This window comes from Chiloscyllium plagiosum, chromosome 7 (assembly GCF_004010195.1).
Source record: "Chiloscyllium plagiosum isolate BGI_BamShark_2017 chromosome 7, ASM401019v2, whole genome shotgun sequence".
Lineage (NCBI taxonomy): Eukaryota > Metazoa > Chordata > Chondrichthyes > Orectolobiformes > Hemiscylliidae > Chiloscyllium > Chiloscyllium plagiosum.
Window position 1 is genome coordinate 57,002,326 of NC_057716.1, and position 24,025 is coordinate 57,026,350.

The following is a 24,025-nucleotide window of genomic DNA, read 5'->3' on the forward strand; positions in this document are numbered from 1 at the left end:
AAACAAGATGCTTTAGATAGTGAACAACAATAGTTTTGCCACATTTTTCCCCTTCTGAGATTAGAAAAAGGAAGACATGCTGCTGTAGAATTTTCCACTCATGCCTAATGGAAATACATTGTAACTTCAGATAAATATTCTTCCTCATTTACTTACTGAGCTGACCATGTGCTAGCTGCTTTTCCTGGATTCCTGTAATGTTTACCATTTTCATTAGCATTTCTGTGATGTGGATGCCAACATGTGTAATATTTAACAGCCTTTTCTTCCCAAGTGTCTTTCCTCACTTCATATCAAATTGTGCTGTTAGTTTTATTTTGTCTCTTCTTTTCAAAAGCTTTATCAGAACAAGATGGGCCTGCATCATTCTAAGCTCCCTCTGTGATCCCAAATCTCTCTCTAAACCTGTTTGTTTTCTTGTTCAAATCAGTCTCTGGGCTGGTGCTGGCCAAGCACCATACATTTGCATTGTTTCACACCTTTTAACAGTCAACTTTTATATATAAGTAAGGCCCTGCCTTCAACACAGGCAGAGATACCTGTTAAGAATCTCCTCCTGTTTGATTCATTGCAAGCTTGTCATTGTAACTGAGGTCCTTTAAAGTAGATATCAGCCCGATATGTATCCATTCTGTAAATTTCCAGGATCTGGACCAGTAAAGGACCAAAACTGGAAACAGCATTCTAAAGTATTCTAAATCTCCAAGAACTACACCAGCAATTTGCCAAAAGAAAAGAAGTAAAGCTACAGATACCAGTACTTACCAACAAGTGGCGATAGACCCAACCCCACAACAAGAGAACGGAATCACAGCCCTACTCAAAAAAATTTCAGAAATCTGAAGAAATAAATAAGACCGATTTCCAAAAAATGAAACCAGACAGATCCAACACAACACGCTTCTACGGATTACCTGAAATTCACAAACCAGGAGCCTCCCTCAGACCCATAGTCTCGCTACGTGGAACACCAATTTACAGATTGGCCAAGGAGCTACATCAAAGACTAAAACACTTAGTAGAAGGCTCACACCACTCCATCCACTCCACCCAAGAATTCCTGAAGACCATCAAAGAAACTAAGATAGAAGAGGATGAAATAATGGTCTCCTTTGATGTAACAGCTCTGTTTACATCAATCAACATTAACCCGGCCAAGGAAACACTGACTACACTATTAGAAGACCCAAAGACACATATGCCAAACACCACTAACTTCATCAGCAAGGACAGTATTGTCAAGCTAGTGGAGCTATGCCTTACCATTCACTTCACCTACAACAACAAAACCTACAGACAAACCAATGGAACACCCATGGGATCTCCGATATCAGGGTTCTTAGCAGAGGTAATAATGCAGAGACTCGAACAAACAGCTCTGCCAACCACCCAACCCACACTTTGGGGCTGCTACGTGGATGATACCTTTGCCTTCACTAAACGAAACAAATTAGAGGAAGTCTTCAAGACCATCAATAATACCCTTACTGGCATTAAATTCACTAAAGAGGAGGAAAACAACAACAAACTGCCATTCCTAGATGTCACAGTAGAGCGAACAGCCAATGGGGAACTTCAAACCAGCGTCTACAGGAGAACAACACATACAGACTAAATATTGAACTACAGAAGCAATCATCCCAACACCCACAAACGAAGCTGCATCAGAACATTATTTCAATGAGCCAACACACACTGCAGCACAGAGGAACTACGCAGAGCAGAGGAAAATCACCTATACTGTGTATTCAAAACGAACACAGTCCACCGATTTCTCAGCAACAAACCCAACAAGCAGACAAAGCGCATCCAGAAATCCCAGCCACTCTCCCCTACATCAAAGACATCTTGGAAATGACTGCCAGACTACTCAGACACCTTGACATCATGATAGCACACAAACCCACCAACACACTAAAACAGTAGCTAATGAACTTGAAAGACCCTATACAGACAACAAGCAAAACTAATGTCATTTACAAAATACCGTGCAAGAACTTTAACAAACACTGCATTGGACAAACAGGCAGAAAACTAGCCACCAGGATACATGAACATCAACTAGCCACAAAACGACATGACCCTCTCTCACTAGTATCCTTGCATACAGATAAGGAAGGACACCACTTCGATTGGTACAACACATCCATCTTAAGACAAGCCAAACAGAGACACACACGAGAATTCCTGGAAGCATGGCATTCCAACGGGAACTCTATCAACAAACACATTGAGTTAGATCCCATCTACCACTCCCTGAGAAAAAGAACAGGAAATGACATCACCACAGGAAATGACATCACCAACCCAAAGAAACCCAAACGTATAAATAGAAAGCAGGAATTTTCAGCAGTGCTTCATCCGGAGGCCCACTGAAGATGTTATCTAGTAGAGTGACGAAACGTCTGGAAATGAACCTTCCAGCTCAGTGAGCAAACCTACATCCAGAGTAAAGCTAGTTGCCCTATTTTCTCATTTGTGATTGATTATCCCTTTGTCTCTCCCATCTAGATCTAGTGAGTTGTTAAAGATCCAATGGCTTACAAATCAAGGATCCCATTGTTGTGAACATCCTTGAGTGAATGATGTCTGTTTAATCCATTTCAAGGTCACTTTTAGCATGGATTATATCTGCAGCCACTCAGTCATTTTTCACTATAGCATTAGCCATTGAATATTATTATTGCTAAACCTGCATCATAACCAGCAGTGAAGGTTACAGAATAAAAAACTTCTTTTGCATCCGAGGAAGCAATGCATATCTGCCCTGAGAAATTCTTCACTGGCTCCATTAATGGACCTTGAATCCTAAACTATAAAAAGTTATTGTATTTCTGAATGACAATCTATTCTCTTCCTCTCATATCCTTTTAATTACTCTGTTAGGTTTTGTTGACACCTTTTCATTGGCTTTTTAAAAAAAACCTGCTGAAATCTGATTTAAAGGCTTTGTTGTGTCAAGTGTTTGTGTAAGTTGACACACCTGTTTTTTCTTACAGATAACTTTGGAGGTATTCCATTTTTCTACTTTGCTAATTTCTAAGCCTGGTTAAACTGCCTATCAGTCTAATTCACATGTCCACTTGAACGTTAGTAGTAGTAATATATTTTTAGAGGCATTGGTTTGTCTTTGCATATAATAATGTCATTAGCACTGCCACCTAAGTGCACCTTCCCTTTGAGGTCTGATATCAATTATGCTTGTTACTAACAACTAAGTTCACTACTTGATTGCCCCAGGTTTCCTCACCATTTCAACAAAATTTATTTGTGGAATTAGAATCTTCCTTGGACTGAGTTAGACAAAGTGAGGATGCAATCAGGTGCAAGTTGCATTCATTAGACATTGTTAATAAGACTGAGGAGACATCTGGATGTGTATCTGCACTTCATGCGATCTTCAGGCCTTAATCCCACCCAAGCCAGTATGACACATGCACATTGGGTGGATGTTATCGCAATCTTCAATATTAACCCTTTAGGAAGCACTAACTTACACATTTCACCCAAGCATTTTCCACCTCGTAGTATACATTTATATATTCATGTAAAATTAAATTTTACCACTACCCCATCTTCCCCCAAGTCTCTGGCTTCGCATTCAGACAGTCTGGAAGCTTCTCAATTCTTTAGGAATCCATTCTCTTTGAACTCACAAGATTGGTAGATTTCTGTTTGATAACTATTAATTGATTATTTTCTTTACCATGGTTGTGATTTTGACCTTGCATTGTCTACAGACTGACACAACCATAGTGCACCTCATTCTATTTTCGCAATCAATCATTGGTTGATAGTTATGCTGCAGGTGAAAATGTTCCTACAGTTCCTCAGTACAAATTCCCTAAACTGTATTGATAATATATGATTACCATTTGTCCACTACCTGTTGAGCTACCATGCTGTTTTTGTTAAAATCACTTAGAAATCCAATAAAAGGTCTTTCCATCCTTGGCAAAAGGCAGCCTCAGCAGAAGGTCCTACATCCTGGGCTAACAGTGCCTCCTAGTGGCTCTCCTGCTCCAAGGCCAACTGCCCAGGTTTAAGCTCTGTTCCCCACTCCAAACCCTAGCTCTCACCCCTTGGGCCCAGAGCTTGCCACTCCTTTGCCCAAGACCTCATGTCTGGCTTCTGCCAGAAGCCCTCATGTTGGGCTCCTGACCTGCAAGTGAGTATTCATCCCAGAGAGGTGGCAAGGCCGTGGAGAGATTTGAAAACAATATTGAACATTTTAAAATTGGAAGCCATTACTTTTAACTGGAAGCCAGTGTAGCCCAGCAAGTACAGCTGTGATGGGTGAATGGAACCTGCTGCAAGTTAAGCCTAAAGCATCAATATTTTGCATGATTTCAGCTTATGGAGGGAAAATGTGGTCATTAAGTGTGAATTTGGCACTCAACAGCAGATATTTTAAATTTCACTTACAACATCTGTACAAACTAATCATACCAAATAAGGATTAAATGTAAATTAATGTTCCTCCTTTTGTCTCTTATCTTGGCATAGGTTTCTACACAAAACAGTTAAGTTGCAAGTTCTTTTTTTAACTAAACTTTTAAATATACGCCTCAAAATCATGATCCAATTTGCTTCCAAGGCATCTTTTGAAGCACTGAAATACTGTTGGCACACGTTTAATTCCTCAGGGCTACTGTTTTGTTTTAATAACAACAGGCCAATGCCAAATGATTACTGACCTCTAGCATTATGACTGCTCTGCCTTGCAGGCTCCTCTCCATGCTAACTTTGATCTGTTTTGCTGTGTTTCAGTGATGTGTGGAGAAAGGAAACAAAGTAACAAGATAGATTTATTTACCAGTATAATCTTCCATTCTTCAATGTTTTACATACCCCCTGCTCCCTAATCTTTGCAGCGAGAATTAGGAATGAACTCTTAGTTGAAGTTTAGCATCAGCATCAATCTTGGATTTTTGCATGATGGAAACTGCTTGTCTACCTGTAGCATCTGGGTGACTACTTCAGAATCTCAAAGGAGTCTGAGTGAGGTGGACTATGGTTAGATTTCTGGCAGAATTGGATGAGAAATCCCACTAAGCAACTTTGTTAATGGATCAACTCTCCTCCTTTGTATTCAGCTTTCTATGTTACCAAACAATCCTCACAACTTAGTTGATACAATTCAACATGGAAATCAGATCATGTACCTGTCAGATTAAGCTCGCCGCTCAATGTGAATGAGCTCCATGTTGCATACAACTGGACAGCATCTCAGTGCAAGATGTATGGGCACTGGCCACGTGCATCCCTCATTCCCAGACGTTGACATCAGCATTTGTCAACCAACTGTGACCATCCTGGCAACTCTCCAGTACACTGGCTTAGGGTGTACAGAGATGTATTGCAGGGTGCCCTAGCAAATAACATTGAAAGACTATAGCTGGGACACATTGCACTCAGGGACAGTTTGTGGATTAGTTTGGGCTACATCTCAGGCTGCTCTCTACCTCTCTTAATGCTTGTTCACTTAGCACCTACCTGCATGCTCCCAGCAACCATGTATGTTTATGCTTTACCATGCCTGTTGGCACATTGGCATTTCAGCTAGAGCCAGAAGCTATCCATATTATCATGTTGAGGTGCTCTTTAGTCCAAACACATGGACCAGTTGCTTGTCAATAGGGCTGTCTGAGGGGGATGCAATATCTTCCTATGCAACACACTGCAATTTTAATCCAATGTCTACAGTATATGCCAGCTACTTGCATGGCAAACACACTGCACATTTATTCAATCAAATAATTATGTCAGAAAATGGAGTTTAGTTCTCAGTCTAGACAAAGAAGTATTGCTGCCTACTGGGGGAGGGGGTCACAATACTGTCAGTCTTGGGCACAGTCCACATCGATTCTGGGGCTTGGCTACAGTTACTGATTGGGGTCTGACTTAGCACAGTCCGGAGAGTGGGCAATGGTCAGTCCTGTGGGACTAGCACAGTCAGGGGAATTGCATAATTTCAGTTGGGAAGTTGCAAAGACAGTGGTCAGAGATCTGGTCAGTCATGCCTAGGGCCTGCTCATCAAAGTCTGTCAGGTCTAGGTTAATATTGCCCTGATCGCTCATTCAAGGTGGTCCTTTTGGTTCGGGGGGTGGGGAGGACCACTGTTACAAATAATTTCACAACTATAGTCACTGTCACAAAAGACAGTACACCTACAGTGTATTTTGGATGTGAATTGTTCAACAAATATTTATCTTGCTATGTAGATAATTTACCTTTTTTATTCCTTCATATTATAGAAGTAAAATAGGCATTATTGAACTCGCATTTTTGAATAAATATAAAAGATGGAATTTTGCGTGCAGTTGACAGAATATTTAAAGCTGCTTTTAAATTCGAAGTACAATTATATGAAAAGCGTATTACATTTCTTTTGAATATGGAAACTGATAAATGGAAGATTTTATAATATTTTGTTCTATGACCAGAATATAAATAGCCTGGGGGATATTGCATCCTTAACAGCATATTTTCTAAATGAAATGAGAAATGTTGACCTTTTGGTACGCTTGGACATAATCCAAAAATGCTAGTATTAATTGTGATCTAGAAAGGGCTTTCTTATTACAGGAGCATGGCACAGGGGTTGACATTATTTTCCAAGATGCACTCTTCCTGACTTGACAATGTCAAACTGTTCAGTTCCTGAGACTAAAACCTCATTAGTACTGGTTTCCAGAAAGAAACTACTACATTCTACTTCCAGCATTTGTATTTGGAAGGGCTGTGTTTATATTTCAAAGCCACAGACATATGTAAGATGTCTTTGTCACCAAAAATACTGAGATAAAGTATTCATATGAAAAAAAATGCAACTACTGTGACTAGGTGTTCCATATAGACAAGAAAGATCAGATACAGTCTATGCTAATTAAGCTGAAATATCGATAGGGGTGTTTTGCTAAAATTGGTCTCAGCCCTCTGGGACAGAGATGGGAAAATATACTGGTTACCCTGTTTTTGATTGCTGTTCTGTGATCTGTGCTGAAAACATGCAGATATACAAGTGAGATTGCCACTGAGCTTGCAAGTAATGTCTTCCATAGTTTGATGACAAGTTGACACTCAGCTGGATATGAAGAATAGATATTTTAGTTTGATATTGGAATCGACTCTAAGTTGGTACCCTTGAAGTCATACCAATAACTTGGTGAACCATTGCATCTCACTGGCCAATGATGTCGTCTTTGGCAGAACTGGGCAGCAGTTTAATTTGATGTGCAAGTCCTCACAGGGACAGAGGGCAATGGTTTCCACTTCCAGTGCTGGATTCCCCCTGTGCAGGACATCATTAATTACATTGATGTCATTAACAAAGCACCTAATGATCAACCAGTGAGATCCATCAAATGAAGAGCTACACTTTATCAATGACCAACTGGTCAATGATCACAATAAGAATTTCCACCAGCTTGCTTTCCTTGAGCTATGCTGGAAGAGCACAGCAATTCAGGCAGCATCCGAGGACAGGCAAAATCGACGTTTCGGGCAAAAGCCCTTCATCAGGAATAAAGGCAGTGAGCCTGAAGCATGGAGAGATAAGCTAGAGGAGGGTGGGGGTGGGGATAGAGTAGCATAGAGTACAATAGGTCAGTGGGGAAGGAGATGAAGGTGATAGGTCAGGGAGGAGAGGGGGGAGCGTTCTTCCTCCAGGCGTCTGGTGGTGAGGGAGCGATGGTGGAGGAGGCCCAGCACCTCCATATCCTCGGCAGAGTGGGAGGGGGAGTTGAAATGTTGAGCCACGGGGCGGTTTGGTTGATTGGTGCGGGTGTCTCTGAGATGTTCCCTAAAGCGCTCTGCTAGGAGGCGCCCAGTCTCCCCAATGTAGAGGAGACCGCATCGGGAGCAACGGATACAATAGATGATATTAGTGGATGTGCAGGTAAAACTTTGATGATGGATGTAGGCTCCTTTAGGGCCTTGGATGGAGGTGAGGGAGGAGGTGTGGGCACAGGTTTTACAGTTCCTGCGGTGGTGTGGATCTGGAGGCACTTGTAAGCCACACCACTTAAGTGCCCTCCCATTGGTTGAATAATCCACTCAGTCCAAGAGATATTCAGGATGTATAACAATTGGTTTTCCAGCCAGCTAACATGAAAGGATAAAAGATAAAGAAATACTCTAAATGTTTTGGGACATTGATCCTCACCTAGCTGGATCAATTAGCTAGCCAGGAACTCGAAAACCAGGGCCACCTGCAGGATGAGTTCACTGCAGTCTGGTCAGTGCATTTCTGAATGCAACTGTGGGGAGTAATGGTAAAGCAAGGCCCATCGACCCCATTGGGGAATGTTAGGTTTGTCCTGACCTCGCTGCTCTCCTGCTCTGTGACTAATGTTGCAAAATGGCTCCTATTTATGTTACTGGGCCCCACCCTGCACATTTTCATAAGGTACTTCTTGCTTAGGGCAGGTTGTTCTGATCTCAGGAGAACAGATTTACACTGGAAAAGCAGCATTCTTAAATGGGTAAATCGTTGTCTTCATTTTAATTGACATCTGCCCCTATCCTATACATGGTCAGCTTTGTAATTGATTGTGGGAGGTTAAAATTCAGTGCTTACATAGTGCAAGAGCATTAAATATATTTAACTATCATGCAAAAAAGTAAATTTTGTCATTCTTTCATTGTATTTGAATTTTGAATGTGTGGTTGTGTACGACCATCAAATTAACAGTGGTTTGTGTTCGAGAATGTACTCTTTATTAAATTTGTTGCAGTCTCGTGCATTTTTAAAATACAGGAGACTTTAATAAGAGAACATGATCTGAAAGTAACCCCAATGAGAAAACAAATGAAATCCCTGTCTATAACAGTAATTTGCATGAAGTCTTGCATTAAGCTGAAACTGTGATTACAGGACAACCTGGCTGTTAATTGCCTGCAGTCTTTAAATATGCACTTTTTTGGAAGTAGATGATAATTAATAGGTCTCGTTTGCTGTTAAGCTCCAAATTGCAAATGTCTTGATACTGTACGTTGAAGAATTTGCAAGTCTAATTGTGTTCCAGCAGGAGCAAAATTGATATAATCATTCAGTATGAGTTCTGTGTGCAGATTTGAATAAAACATTTAGTCATCATTAAACTTATTTCTTTTCCCTTGGAGTGAAAGGTTTTGTGTAGGAAATTAACCAAAGTGAACTGTTCATTAATATGGCTTTCGAACCCTCTTTTTGTTATAATTATATGTACCTACGTATGAGAGTTAACAAGCTTGCTGTCGAAAATACAAACCAATTGTGGAATTTTTAGGCACACCCACATTTTCTATTTTTCTTAAATTGTCATAATTTTAAGATAATGCCAACTGTTAATTAAGTGGAATTATTTAAACAGTTTGTTCAACTTGGAAATAAATGACCATGATTTGAATGTAATGAAATACTGATATTAGAATGGAAAGAAAATACCTAATTGACACGATCACATTCTGAAGGATGATGTTGCCTTATTTTGGACAGCTAGGGTATTCGTTTCCCCTTACTGACAGAAAGGTTGGCAACCAGACAACAGATTTAAGATGTTCAACGAAAAATTGGAGATCGTACAAGGAAGTATTTTGAGGATTCTGTTTTTTGTTTTACATGTTACTTTTTAAATGGATAAAAGAAATGTGGGGAGGGGAAAGGAATGAATGGAGGAGCAGGTTGAAATTAGTTTATAAGCCAGTGACAGTGAAACACTAGGCTAGCGCAGCAATTCAAACCCAGAGGTGGGGAAAATACCCAAAGACCAGCAGTGATAGGAACTGGTGAGCGATGAGGACGTATCTAAGGCAATGTACTATGATATGGGAAAGCCTGCACATAAACTGGAGGAAGTGCAGGAGAAGGCCCACAGCACAGTGTGCGGCTAGCGATAGGGAAGGTAAATCAATTGTTGAACTACTAAAGAACAAAGTATCACAGAAACAGAACTATTTAGAGAAGGGGAGAGCAAACAGTAAAAAAATGCAGCGAATATGCGAAGGCACAGTGTGCAGTTAAAGACATGGAAGCACTCTATGGAATGAGCTGCCAGAGGACTTAGGTAGAGGCTGGTGCAGTTGTAACATTTAGAGGACATCTGGATGGGTATATGAATAGGAAGGGTTTAGAGGGATATGGGCCAAGTCCTGGCAAATGGGACTAGGTTATGTTGGGATATCTGGTAGGCATGACGAGTTGGACCATGCTGTACATCTCTATGACTATGACGATAATTGCTTGACTCAAAAAGATGATACAGACATAAAGGACTAAATGGCTGCCTTCTGCGATAGGGGACCAATTCTTTAGCCATAAAATAAGCAACACTTCAACCATGCAAGTAAGAGGTCATGGTGAGAGCTGGGGTCTTCCCTAACAATTATCTAAGTAAAAGAAATATGTAGAATACATAACTATTTGGTTGCTCTCTCATGGCCCTATATTCACTTTTGGGTGAAAGATAGGTGCCCAGTAAGTTGCACTTAAAGTAAAGACAGCACAGTCAGCAAGAGGATACGCCAGTAAGTTTTCTGCACAATTTCCAAGAAATTCAGTAAACAAAATTTAAATGATATTATAGGAAGACAGGACACTTGTAATATTGGAGGAGAAAGTGAGGTCTGCAGACGCTGGAGATCAAAGCTGGGAACCCTCCAACCACAGGGGATGAACTTGGACTTCACCAGTTTCTTCATCCCCCCTCCCCCCACCTTGTCTCAGCCGAATCCCTCCAGCCCGGCACCGCCTTCCTGACCTGCAGTCTTCTTCTTGACCTCTCCGCCTCCACCCTACTCCGACCTATCACCTTCACCTTGACCTCTTTCCACCTATCACATTTCCAACGCCCCTCCTCCAAGTCCCTCCTCCCTACCTTTTGTCTTCTCCTGCTGAACACTCTCTGCTCATTCCTGAAGAAGGGCATGTGCCCGAAACGTCGAATCTTCTGTTCCCTAGATGCTGCCTGACCTGCTGTGCTGTTCCAGCAATAAAGTTTCAGACTTGTAATATTGGATAAGGGGCAAATAGCTAAATTACAGGATGATTCTTTAAAATATAGAATGGCTGGTCACTTAGTTCGTTGTTTTGCATAATTTACTGGAGTATGAGTTTCGTGGGAACATATATTGTTATAAACATTATCGTGTTCCTATAAAATGATTAGGTATAAAATGAAGTGTAGACAATACCCTGGAGAGAGTTTGGACCCTTTTCATATTTCAGTGATTTGTGTAAATGTAGCTTTCTGCATCCAACTCTTTACTAAATTCATAAATAAGAGAATCGCTCTGGAGGTGATGCTCTCTTAGCCTAAAATTTGCTGAAGTATGACATTGTTGCAGAATGCTTAGCTAGTAAGATCTTTTTTGCGCCCTTCAACTTTCTTTTTGATCTGTAAATATAAGCTAAAATGATGCACGAAGAGCAACTGTGTATCTTTTCAGTCACTGAGATAAAGTAATTTGGAAATACTGGAGGAAGCACTGAGATGGTGAGTGAATCAGTGCTGAACAGTTCAATATTGAAAATTGAGTACATAGAAAGGAGTGGCCAGAACACAATTGAATTGAGCTCGAGAAAAAGTGCAAATGGAAAGTATGAAGAAAAGACTTAAAGAACTTGATTTACTATAATCTCCAAATGGAATTCACTGCATGAAAGAACAAGACTCCATTTTTAATTGGTCACTTTCTGGGCCAGAGAAGTTGATTGGAAGTCATTAATAATTATCACAACATTAAAAAGATACTTAATCTATTAATTGCTAGATTAAACTTTGTGTCAAATTTAATGGGCAATTAATGTGTATATGCAGGAAGTTAACGATACTCTTGGGGAAATTAAAGATGTTGTATTTCACAAAGCAACATAAATTGTCCAGTTCTATGCATTGATTTGTAACTTCCAGGATGTTCCTTCTACATGACAAATTCAACATAATCACATGCATCACTGAAATCTTTGTTTTAAAGTAAATTCTAGCTCATTATTTTGTTTATGGTGAAAAGTTCAAATGAACCATCCTACTACTCTGATGTGCAATTGATGTGGGTGTGCTACCTTTATTGTAATTCATACTGGAAATTTTGAAGATAACACAAGTGTAAAATAAAATGGAAAGTGACTTTTAAAAGGTAAGAATGTTTAATATAAAGTAATTGTTTCATTTAATGAACATGTTTTATATCTGCTGAAAGAATCTTGTCAAAAATATGCTCTCATCTCAGTATCTTTAATTAGGCATAAATGGAAACTTCACTGAAGTCTTCATTCATTGCCATTCTATTTTAATTGCATAGGCTCGCCTTTCTTGTGTTCAAGCATCAGAACAATTGAATGGAAAATATATTCAACATCACATGCCATCAAGAGATGTTCAACTGTACACCTTAAAGACAGTGAAGGAATTTGATATCCTTGTTATTGGGGGAGGGGCAACCGGATCTGGATGTGCCCTAGATGCTGTTACTCGGGGTAAGTACTTCTTAATTTAAAATGTTCTTATCATTTTGTGTATTAGGGTCTCATATGTAGACTTGTAAGCTAGAAGTTTGAGTGTAGTTGAAAACCAGGATGTTAGAAAGCTCTTTATTTTCAAAAAGAACAGGTCATTGATCATGTGCTGCCTTTCCCTCTCAGTTGTCTTTGAGTGTTATATGGTTTGATGATGTATTCAAATTTTGATTTTGTACTTGTTTAAGATAACTGATGTCAGAAGTTTTCTGGTACTGAATTTTGAAATGGTTTCAACCACAGTCCTCATATTAAAACAACTGTTCAGTGATATTGGCTATAACATTGTACACTGATATGAATGATAAAGTCCTAAGAGAGCAGAGCAGAATTAGGCCTTTGGCCCAGTGAGACTGCTCCACCATTCGATCATGCTGATATGTTTCTTAATCCTACTCTCTTGCTTTCTCCATAATCTTTGATTCCCTTACCAATCAAGAACCTACCTTAAATACATTCAATGATTTGGCCTCCACAACCTTCTGTTCCACAGATTCAACACCATCTGGTTGAAGAAATTCCTCCTCATCTCAGTTCTAAAGGGTCATCTCTTCACTCAGACTGTGCCCTCAGCTCCTAGTCTCTTCTCATAGTGGAAACATCTTCTCCACATTTATTCAGTCCTCTTAGTATTCTGAAAATTTCAATGACATTCTCCCCCCTCATCCTTCTAAACTCCGTTGAATAAAGACCCAGAATCCTCAACTACTCTTCATATGACAAGCGTTTCATCTCTGGGATCATTCTCGTGAACCTCCTCTGGAACCCCTCCAATACCAGCATATCATTCCTTTGATACAGTGCCCAAAACTAGTCACCATATTCCAAATGCAGTCTAACCAGAGCCTTATACAGCCTCAGCAGTGCATCTCTGCTCTTGTATTCTAGTCTTCTTGAAATGAATGCTAACATTGGATTTGCCTTCCTAACTGCCAACAGAACCTGCATGTTAACCTTAAGAGAATCCTGAACTAGGATGCCTGAGTCCCTTTGTGCTTCAGATTTCTGAAGCTTTTCCCCTTAGAAAATAGTTTATGCCTCTATTCTTCCTGAAAAAAGTTTCCTTTTATCCCCACTCTCTGCTTTCTGCCATTCAGCCAATCCACTGTCCATCCACTTGCCTCTAACACCACTGGGGTCTTATCTTATTTAGCAGCCTTCTGTATAGCCCTTTGTCAAAGGCCTTCTAGAAGTCCAAATGGATCATGTCCAGTGGTTGTCCTTTGTTTAACTTGTTCACCTCCTCAAAGAATTCAAGCAGATTTGTCAGGCATGACCTCCCTTTGACAAAGTTTTGCTGACTCAGCTCTTTTTTACTATGCACTTCCAAGTACTCTGCAATCTCATTCTTAATGATGGACTCTTTAAAATCTTACCAATGACCAAGGTCAGGCTGACTGACCTATAATTTCCTGTTCTTCTGCCTCCCTCCCTCCTTAAAGAGGCGTGTTACATTAGCCATTTTAGACCATTAGCCCATCCCTGACCCTAGTGATTTCTGAAAGATCACCCCAAGCCTCAATTTCATTGTATTGAAGTTAGTCTCTTTCAGTTTAGAAGTTCCAAAAAGAGATTGTTCCTTGCTCCTCCCTCATTATTTACCTAAATCTAAAGCAATGTTAATCACTCTCATACAAAAGCAACCTCTCTAACACTTATGCCCTCATTTCTCATCGCCAGTTGCAGTCTCACCTCATCCTCTCAGTGTTGGCCTTTTGTCCTCTCACTGCGTTTGCACTGCACCCTTGCTTTTTGTTGCATTGCAGCTTGGCCTCTCTAACTCACACTTTTATCCTCTCTCTGCTCTCTCTTTGCTCCCTCAGACGTGCTTTTTTATTCCCTATGCTGCTCCATCTCTCATACTCGCTGTTTTATCCTCACACTGCTCCTTGTCTCACTCGCTGCTTTGTCCTCGCACTGCTCCCTCTCTGTCATTCCCTGTTTTATTCTCATAATTGTGCACTGACTAAACTAAACACAATGTCAGGGTTTACTTGCAAGGAGCGAACTTCCATTGAAACAACTTCGAATTTAAATTTTTCTGAATATGAATTAAGTTTGATATTTATGGTAAATATATAAAGTGCTGATTTAGTTTATATTTATAAGCCTGTACAATACATATGATTTGCCAAGTGATCTATATAATCACAAGCAGATATGCATTAATTTGCCGCTGTCCACTGTCTTGTTTGTTTGCTATCTAACGGTGTATTATCCATGCTTTCAATGTAATGCTTAACTTGAAATGAATAGCTCTTAATTATGTCACATTGATCAGAGTCATGATCAAATGAAACAATTTTTCTTGACTCCACACCATTTTAATTATATTTCCTATCTACTTCCACGATGCCTTGATATTCAGTGGTGATGCCATCACTGAATCCCTCACTATCAACATCCTGGGGTTACCATTGACCAGAAACCTAACTGGATCTGCCATATAAACACAGTGGCTAGAAGAGCAGGTCAGAGGCTAGGAATACTGCGGTGAGTAACTCACCCCCTGACTCCCCAAAGTCTGTCTACAATCTACAAGGCACAAGTCAGGAATGTTTGCAGTTGTTTCCTTGTATTGCTGTTTGCTCAACATTCTCATCTCCAATGCTGCTTCATGCACAGCCTTCCCACACTGTGCTCAGGAGTATGATGGAATACTCCCCACTTGCCTGGAAAGGTGCAGCTTCAGTAACACTTAATAAGCTTGACAACATCCTGGCCAAAGCAGCCTGTTTGATTGGTACCTGATCAATAAATATCTACTTCCTTCACCACTGATACTCAGTAGCAGCAATGTGTAATATCTACAATCCATTGCAGGAATTCCCTGAAGTTCCCTAAACAGCACCTTCTAAATCCACAACCCCTTATTTCTGGAAGGATGACGTCAGCATGGGAGCACACCACCACCTGGAAGTTCCCCTCAAAGCCACTCACTATCCTGATTTGGAAATATACCACCATTGCTTTACTGTTGCTGGGTGAAAATCCTGGAATTCCCTGTTTAATGGGAATTGTGTGTCAACCTGCAGCATGTGGACAGCAGCAAGTAAAGGCTACAGCTCACCATCACCTTCTCAAGGACAACAAGGGAGAGACAATAAATGCTGGCCCAGCCAGCAACACCCATGTCCCACAAGTGGAATTTAAAAATGTTGCATCATTTGTTTTGGTGTCCGAGTGTGCCTCAATGTTAGCTGTACTTCACTAGACAACATATTTTAATTAAGATCACCCAGTAGATTAGATTTTCCTTTAGATCAGTTGTCCTTCTCATCTAACGTGCAAAGAAAAGGTGTCACATCTAATGATTCAAAGATTTCAATGTAATTTTTGGGCTGCCTTTATTTATATTGGCAATTTAGGTTCTATCTGTTAGACTGATAAGTGACATTACTACTTCCATACAGCTGAGACTATAGTCCCTTGAAACAAAATGTGTATTAGACACAAGCACAAAAAAAATCTGTTCAAGTTGTGAATTGTCAAAACAAGGGCTACAGGTGGTTCAAAAAGAAGGCCGACCACAATCTTTTTCCAGACATCTACAAGTGGTCAATAGTTATAGCCTTTCCAAAATCATGCTTATCCCAAGAACAAGATAATAAAAGATCAAACTCCATTCCTTCTTGAGGCACGTAGTTAATAATTTGGAATAGTTTGAAACCAGATATTGCTTTGCAAGTTATTTGACCAAATCAGCATCTAAATAATTTACTTAATTTCCCAATAAATTTTGTATCATTCCAACTGGATAAAAATATAAGAAATGCAATGTCAGTTGGATTTTCCACGCCCACTGAGGGAGGAGTGGAGTTAAGAACATCCCTGCTGCCTGGTATGCCAGTCTCCTGACTATTCATTGCTAGTCTATTTGTGTGGAGGCAGCATTAGGCAACACACCACATGGAGCTGCTGGCTGATCAGGGCAGCTAGCAATCAGACTTGCCAGCACCTTCTCCAGAGCAACTAAGGAGGATTGAGAAATGCTGGCCTAGCAAACAATGCCTGTGTCTTGTAAAAGAATGAAAGAAAGGAACCAGTTTAACACCCTGGAAACAAACTCCCTGGTAGCAAGCCAGGGAGGGCATTACTCCAGGCAGCTGTACACAGCCCTCCTGCCTGACTGATTTGAGTAACATCTTTATAGGGAGGATTCTTTCTTTCAATGGTGACCTGGCTGATGGTTTTTTACTCTAATCTTAATAAAATTTAAAACATTTAGAGAAAGAGGGCACCTCTATCCTCAAGTATCTTCAAGGGAAGGAAAATGTTTTAACTTTAAATGAAATGTGAAAAATTATACAAGTACGTAACTTAGGACAATCTATAGAGAATACTTTTTGTTTTTGCCTAGGTCTCAAAACTGCACTAATAGAGAGAGAGGACTTTTCTTCTGGGACCAGTAGCAAAAGCACCAAGCTTATCCATGGAGGAGTGCGATACCTACAGAAAGCATTCATGAACTTAGATTTTGAACAGGTATAAATAATAAACATTCTTGTGAATAAATATGCTTGGCATTGTTTGCTTTTCAAGAATGTGTGTTACTTCCTGCTTGTAATGTCCTGAATAATTATTGAATGCATGTGCTGATAAACACAGTTGTGAGTTATTAGCTGCCTATGTCTTTTCCAGAACCACTTACGTCATCAATAAGTTTCAGTATCATAATAATTATAGCTTCCAACTGTTTTCCTTTTATAGTATAAACTAGTAAAGGAAGCACTCATGGAACGTGCCAACTTACTCGAGATTGCCCCGCATATTGCAAAACAGTTACCGATCATGCTCCCACTTTATAGGTAAGCATCTCTTAATATATTTGAAATAGCATGTGATAGATCTGTTAATGCTTCACTATTGAAATACTTCCTTCAACTTACAGTAGAAAACAGTCAAATACTTATGACCGTTAACCTGTGTTATATACAGGTTAATCTTGGTGGTAAGTCTAATTTCCTCTCAGATATTACACTTATCTAGCTCATTACACCATTTACGATGAGGCATCATACATTAAAATGGGTGCTTCTTCGGAACATAGTGAACTGAAACAGTATCACCAGACAATCCTTTCTTTCTTCTTCAATTGCTTCCTGTCACCCTGCAGATCACTCCTGACCAAATTCATCTTTGAGCAGTTGATACAATGGGGTGAATACATTGACTACATCTGTGATGAGTTTAGAATAATATACAACCATGCTGATCAGTGTTCTAATGTTTATTCTTTAGTTTCTGGCCGTTTTGTTCTCAAAATCTCATCAACCTTCTCCTGTATTTGGTGGAGACTATCACCATCTGTTTAGTGATCCAGGAATGTGACTCTTGAGACCATGAAGGATGCTTTAAGCAAAATGCAGAATGACTGATGGACTGTAAAGGCTGATGAGTTGCAAGATCTTGCTGAAAAGCATGAACCATATTTTTACTGCATGCTGAAAACTGTATATGGCCCACCACCACAACCTTGGCTTCTAACTAATAGCTGATGGAAACAAATTAATCTCTGGGAAGGCAGTTGTAATAGATTGCTGAAATGGTGCGAGAATTTCACTGAACTCCTCAACAGACTCTTACCTCAGCAGGTTCTCTACATCAAATTCAGCAGCTGCCTAAGAAAAGTGGAAAAGTGATAAAGGTGAACAAATAAACACTGGCCCAGACAGCATTCCATCAGAGATTTGGAAGTACAATAGAGTTACTTTACAAACCTGGAAGCTAACATTGTCAGTATCTGGGAGCAGAAAGGATTTAAAATATGTACAATAATTACCAAGGAGTAAGTCATCTTTCAGTTGGAGAAAAGGCACTCACATATGCTATTTGAAGCTACAAAGAATAATGCTGAGGGCCACATCAAGATCTACTCTTCTTGTTCAAAGAATGAAGTACCTCTTTGGCAGTGTGAGGAGATGCGGTCCATGCAACTTGCTGTCCCAGTTATGGTGTATAAGCATGTTTGCCAAAAGCCTGTACCTACTGGATAATGACATAGTTCAATGTATTTGAGCTTGTGGTGAGATACTCATTGTCTTTGGCGTAACGTCCTTAAATCAATGAAATGTCATTGTTCCCCAGCTCTTGAATCTCTTCTTTGCCATAATTTGCCATTCTTTTGCTTAAGAATGCAATTAGAGACAAGTCTACAGGTATAATGATGGCTGATCTTATGCCCTGGCTGCTCACAACAAGGAAGACATCTTCACAGTGATATCCAAATCCTGAAGTGCTGCCAGTATATTTTCCCTCCCTTGAAACTGAAGTTATCTTTCAGTCAGCACCTGGCACACACTGTGAAGCACAGATATAATTGGTTGACATCATCAGTCTCAAGTTTGCATACCTTGGTTTGTGTTCTTTCTAAGGATGCCATGATTGATGAGAATATTGATGCGTGCATTCAGAAAGCAATTCTGCCTATGGCTGGTTCATGATTGTGTCTCGAAGAGAAACCACATTAAGCTGAAGACTTTTCTCAAATTCTGCCAGGGTGCTGTCCAGCTAACCAACATTCCCTTACAGCCTACACAGTGGACAATAAGACCTCCCATAACCTTTACAATGAGCAAGGAGTGGGCAATACACAACAGAAGGAAATGACAGGGAACATTACTTAGTATCCAGTTGTCTAACACTGAATTCTGGACTGCTCTAGCCACCACATCATGCCTTTAGGACGCCTCCAAAGTCAGCCTTCGTTTATCTTTAATTCTAAATTAGTCAGGATTGTCTCAGAGTGTACCTTGTATTAATGCTGTAAGGCCTGATGGTATTCTAATACTGCTATCAATGTTAGGAGGTATGAAACAAATGGGTATTAAAATGTGTGTTATTTCCAGTTCAAGTGAGCACTGAAAGATGACAAAGATAAGGGGATGGAACTTTAATATTTCCATTGAAGGAATGGAGAACATTGTGATACATAATTTCGAATTCAGGTGAAGATTGAAGATCTCAGGACTGCGGGAGACCAGGCCACCTGCTCAGACCCATGGAGAAGAAGACCTCAAGGTGCTGGTCAGGCATAACTTCACATAAATGCACAAGCAGGCACAGGAACAGCAAGCAAGCTTTTCAGAGACACTTAGAGGAGTCAATCAACACTATCTGCAAGGTGCTAGCTCAGGCATATGTGGATTGTCCTTTTCTCTGGACACGTTGGATACTGCCATGGAGTCCCAGGTCCAGCACACTCCATATCTACTTGATTAAATGTGAAGAACTGCATTTGGTCAGCACCAACAGCAAGGTGAAAGTGAGGACTGCAGATGCTGGAGAACAGAGCTGAAAAATGTTTTGCTGGAAAAGCGTTCCACCTATCGCATTCCCAACGCCCCTCCCCCAAGTCCCTCCTCCCTACCTTTTACCTTGGCACACCCTCCTCATTCCTGAAGAAGGGCTTATGCCTGAAACGCGATTCTGCTGCTCCTTGGATGCTGCCCGACCTGCTGCGCTTTTCCAGCAGCACATTTTTCAGCCAACAGCAAGGTGACAGGGAAATGAAGATCCTTGATCTCACTCAAAATGTCCCTTCCTCACAGTGAGACAGGGTGAACAGTAGGATCCCAGTTGGAGAAAGCACCTCATACAGGCCCTCCAGAAGTCTCTTCCACCTCGTTTACAATCTCCAACCCAGTGGGAATCCAAACTGTGTGAAGGGTGAACCTACATCTGGCCAGGACATTTTTGACATGATTGGGCCCTCTGCCCAAAATAGCCCTGAGAATCTGCCACCCCAAACTCCAAGGCCAACAGGGCAAGCACCCTCCAGCTTAGCTGCAGACACTAGGACTGCATCTTAACAGTGGGAAGGAAAGATAAAAGAAAACCTGAGGACACAAGTGGTACAAATGAAACTTGATCCTAAATGTGTCATCATATTTTTAAATATATGTTCAGTTTGTATCATCAACTCTGCAATTAATTTTAGCTGCAGCTACAAGGATGAAGGAGGAGAGACTAGCCATCCTTAATGCCACCTTGTCTGAACAATAGCCATTCTTTCCAAGCACCCATACTAGCATGAAGGTTTGTCATGATTTGAATCCATTGCCAACCCCACCAACTTCGATCTTCCCTCCAATCCCATCCAAATCTTTATTATTTGATTGCTCATTTTCCCCTCTTGACTTACTGAGGCCCAGGCATACAGATTAGTTATAACAAACATAATTTTGAATTGTCCCACCCAATGAATCTACTGTGGTTGGGACGATCAATGATCCTCTTCCCTCAGTACCCCTTGCCCTTCTGTGCTCCCAATGTCTCCCTTCCTTATGATGATATGGCCCTGTTCACAATTACTAACCTCTCTGTAATCCAGCATGCTGCCTCAAATCCCCACATTTGAATTTCCCCAACTTACCCAGCACGTCAGTGGTCCCTGATGATGTCCCCATCCTTGCCTTTCAGTGAACAGAGCCCCAGGACTAACTGTGGCTCATCTCCCAACTGACAAGGAAAGACAACATTGTGGTAAGGAGAGGTTAAAGATGTCTGCAAATACTCTCGCCAGCTGGTCTGCACAGGATCTGTGCACAGCCGGGGACTCCATCTGGTCCAGTTGCTTTCCGTGAGTTCACTGTCAAGAATGTTGAACTTATTTCTGCAGTGATGACTGTAGGTACAGGTGCACACAAGGCTCTTGGGGCGAGTGACATCATTTCACTGAGTTCTGTTCAAAACAAGCATAAAATACATTAAGCTCATCAGGGAGGCATGCACTTTTTCAGTGATTCTATTCAACTTCGCTTATTATGTTGTGTAAGCCTTGCCACAGTCAGTGTGCTCATGTCACTAGTTCGGGACTCTAGTCTGTTATTGTCTTTACAGAGATGGTTTCGTCTTTACCAATGTCAATGCATTGTTGTTATTGAACTTAGAAGTTCCAGCTTAATTTCAAACCCTCTTCAAAAGCCTGCAAAAGTGCGCTATTAGTAGCAATTACCTATGGTTCTAACCTGATGCCTTTAAAACTATCAGAAAAGTTGATAGAAACTCATGTTGTGCATAAGGTTAATGATAATTTACTCTCAAGGTGGACTTGTGTAGCTGGTGAAACATTGTCAACTAGAAAGTTAATGTTTAATGTCTTTACAGCTTCCGTTAATGCAGTTTTGGACTGGGTAGATTGATATTGGGGAAATAGTGCTGAATAAAAAAGCACAATTGAATAGAATCTCGATCAGTGTGTTTTTCATCTGTTGTAACCCAATTTTTGGTGGTTTGCCCGAATAAAGTATCATATAGATTGGTTGTATTAATATAAAACTCAATTGTAACAGGACTCATCCATCAGCACAATCACACCAGCACCTTTCCATATTTTGCATGTGCTCTCTAGATAATTATTATGAAGAGGAATATTTGAAATAGCTATTCATAATTTCAAAATCTAATGGTTTTCCTTCCTTATACTAGTTACTTCTCATTTTTTATTGATTTTCATAATAGTTTAGCCTTGGGCGCCTTATTTCAGTCTAGAACAGTGACTGGCAAAACTCAGTCCCATCAATGAATAGCTATGATTCTTCTCTTTGCCATTGTCACGTAAGTGAATGACTTCAACAGCATTGACATTTATTTCTTCCAAGAAAACAGCAATTACTTGTCCTTCATTTTGGCACAGATGGGATTTCAATAAATGACACCAAAGCTAGTTCAAGTGCAGAAGCCTAAAGGAACTTTCTCAGTAAAGGATGAGTGCTGCTTCAGGGTATTGTCTTAGGCACTATTACCTTCTGAAACTTTAAGGTATTGAGATGGATGTAGACTAGACTAATCTCAAAAGCATGTTGATTGGAACACAGTGATGAAACAATGTAAATATTATATCTGCTCTAGAGGCTATCTTAAATTTTCATTTTGAACAGGAGAGTGTAAGATAGGTTAACATGACACAGTGAAGATTTAATTTTTTAAAACTGAAGTGCTTGTGGATGCCGACAATCTGAAATAAAAATAGAAAATTCTGGAAGTACTCAGCAAGTCAGGTTGCATCTGTGGAAAAAAAATGTATTTTAGGTAGACGACCTTTCATTAGAACTGTGTTAAAACCTTATATAATATAACAAAAGGAAATGGAAATATTGTCTTAAATAAATCTGATTTATTTATATGGTAATTTATTATTTGAAAAAAATCTGCACATATTTCAATGGTGAGGTGGTAATCAAACCTTTTCAATTCTAAGTGTAAAATACAAGCAAACAGAATGTGATTTAATTACACATATTTCTTCCTGTTTTATATCTGAGCATGTGCCTATTTTATGTAAGCTGTTGAGTCTCTGAACATGTTCCCAAGCTAATGTTAGTAAGTCTAGTCTAGATTTATATTTCAGTGGAGCATGCGCACTGATGTCTGTGTTGACTTCACTAACATGGATATAGCAGATATGTTGCTTCAAAATTGGTTACTAGACTGTACCATGTTAGATTCATTCTGTGATGAAACCTGCTCCTTAGGCTTTGTTTTCTCATGCTAATAGAATAGGCAGTTCCTAATTTGTATAATGTACATATATATTTAATAAAGATGGACTTGCATAGCTAGTGGAATGTTAAATATTAATTTTCTAGTTGACAATGCCTTGACAGCTACATTAATTATTTGAAACTGATTAACACCAGATTTGCTGTAATCTTGATCGGAAAATCTAGATTTCTGATTATTGTGGGATATAAAGTTTAGCCCACTGATCTGTTTGCATAAATTCAGTCCTGTAAGAAATCTGAGCAGCCCCGTGACTTGCTGGAGTTGAGACTGGCACAAGAAATTTTTCTTCCCTCTGTGTGCTCTGCCTTCCACTAACTCACTGGACTAGCTCAAGAATTGGTGGAAACTTGCAGGGCCTTTTAGTGTATATGCTTTTTAAACTGTTTGCTTTTTTATGAACATAAAGAATGTTACATTTTGCAGAACTGATATGTAGTTTAAAAATGTATTCAGCTACTGCCTAATCTTGATCTTTCATTAATTTTATTTCGTAATATCACTAACTAGGAGAGGGCAGATAGATGGTGGTTTGCTGATTTTTCTGCAATAGTGCTGATGCTGTAGTTCACAGAGCTTAAATGGCCTTGCATTTTTACTGCATAGGTAATGTAAGGTCGACAGAAAGTTTGTTGTAGATTTTAAAAATAAATTCTAACAGTAAGAGGAAGATTTGAATTGGAGGTGATGATATATTTGCTCATTTTATTAAATTAGAATATGTAATAAATATGAATCCTGGGAAACACTTGCTGAATTAATTTGAGGTCTTGGAATTCAAGCAGTGAGGCCAGATATCTTTAGGCCACATATGTCACACTAGGGATTGGTTCAAATAAATGCATTTTAAATTACGCCAAGTCACCATAGTCGTAGAGGTGCTGCTGTTTCATTAGGGAGAGATGACTGTTGAGGGGTTTTAACCTGAAGGTCACCTCACCTCTGTCAAAAGACGAGGTTGAGAAAACCTTCATGGTAACTTCAGCCAGTGCAGGAAGTGAACTCCTTCTGTTGGTGTTGTT

At 39.9% G+C, this 24,025-nt stretch overlaps 1 protein-coding gene across 4 annotated transcripts in view; it reads left to right on the top strand.

Moving 5' to 3' along the window:
• The window catches only part of gpd2 (glycerol-3-phosphate dehydrogenase 2 (mitochondrial)), a 128,024-nt gene that overhangs the window by 39,469 nt on the left and 64,530 nt on the right, over positions 1-24,025 (top strand). For 3 of the 4 annotated variants that reach the window (XM_043693788.1, XM_043693790.1, XM_043693789.1), the window contains exons 4-6: positions 12,287-12,461; positions 16,861-16,985; positions 17,211-17,308. In XM_043693788.1, coding sequence (XP_043549723.1) covers positions 12,287-12,461; positions 16,861-16,985; positions 17,211-17,308 — 398 coding nt within the window. Of the gene's footprint in view, positions 1-12,286; positions 12,462-14,961; positions 14,994-16,860; positions 16,986-17,210; positions 17,309-24,025 lie in introns of those variants that run through there. The other variant, XM_043693791.1, reaches the window with a different exon arrangement.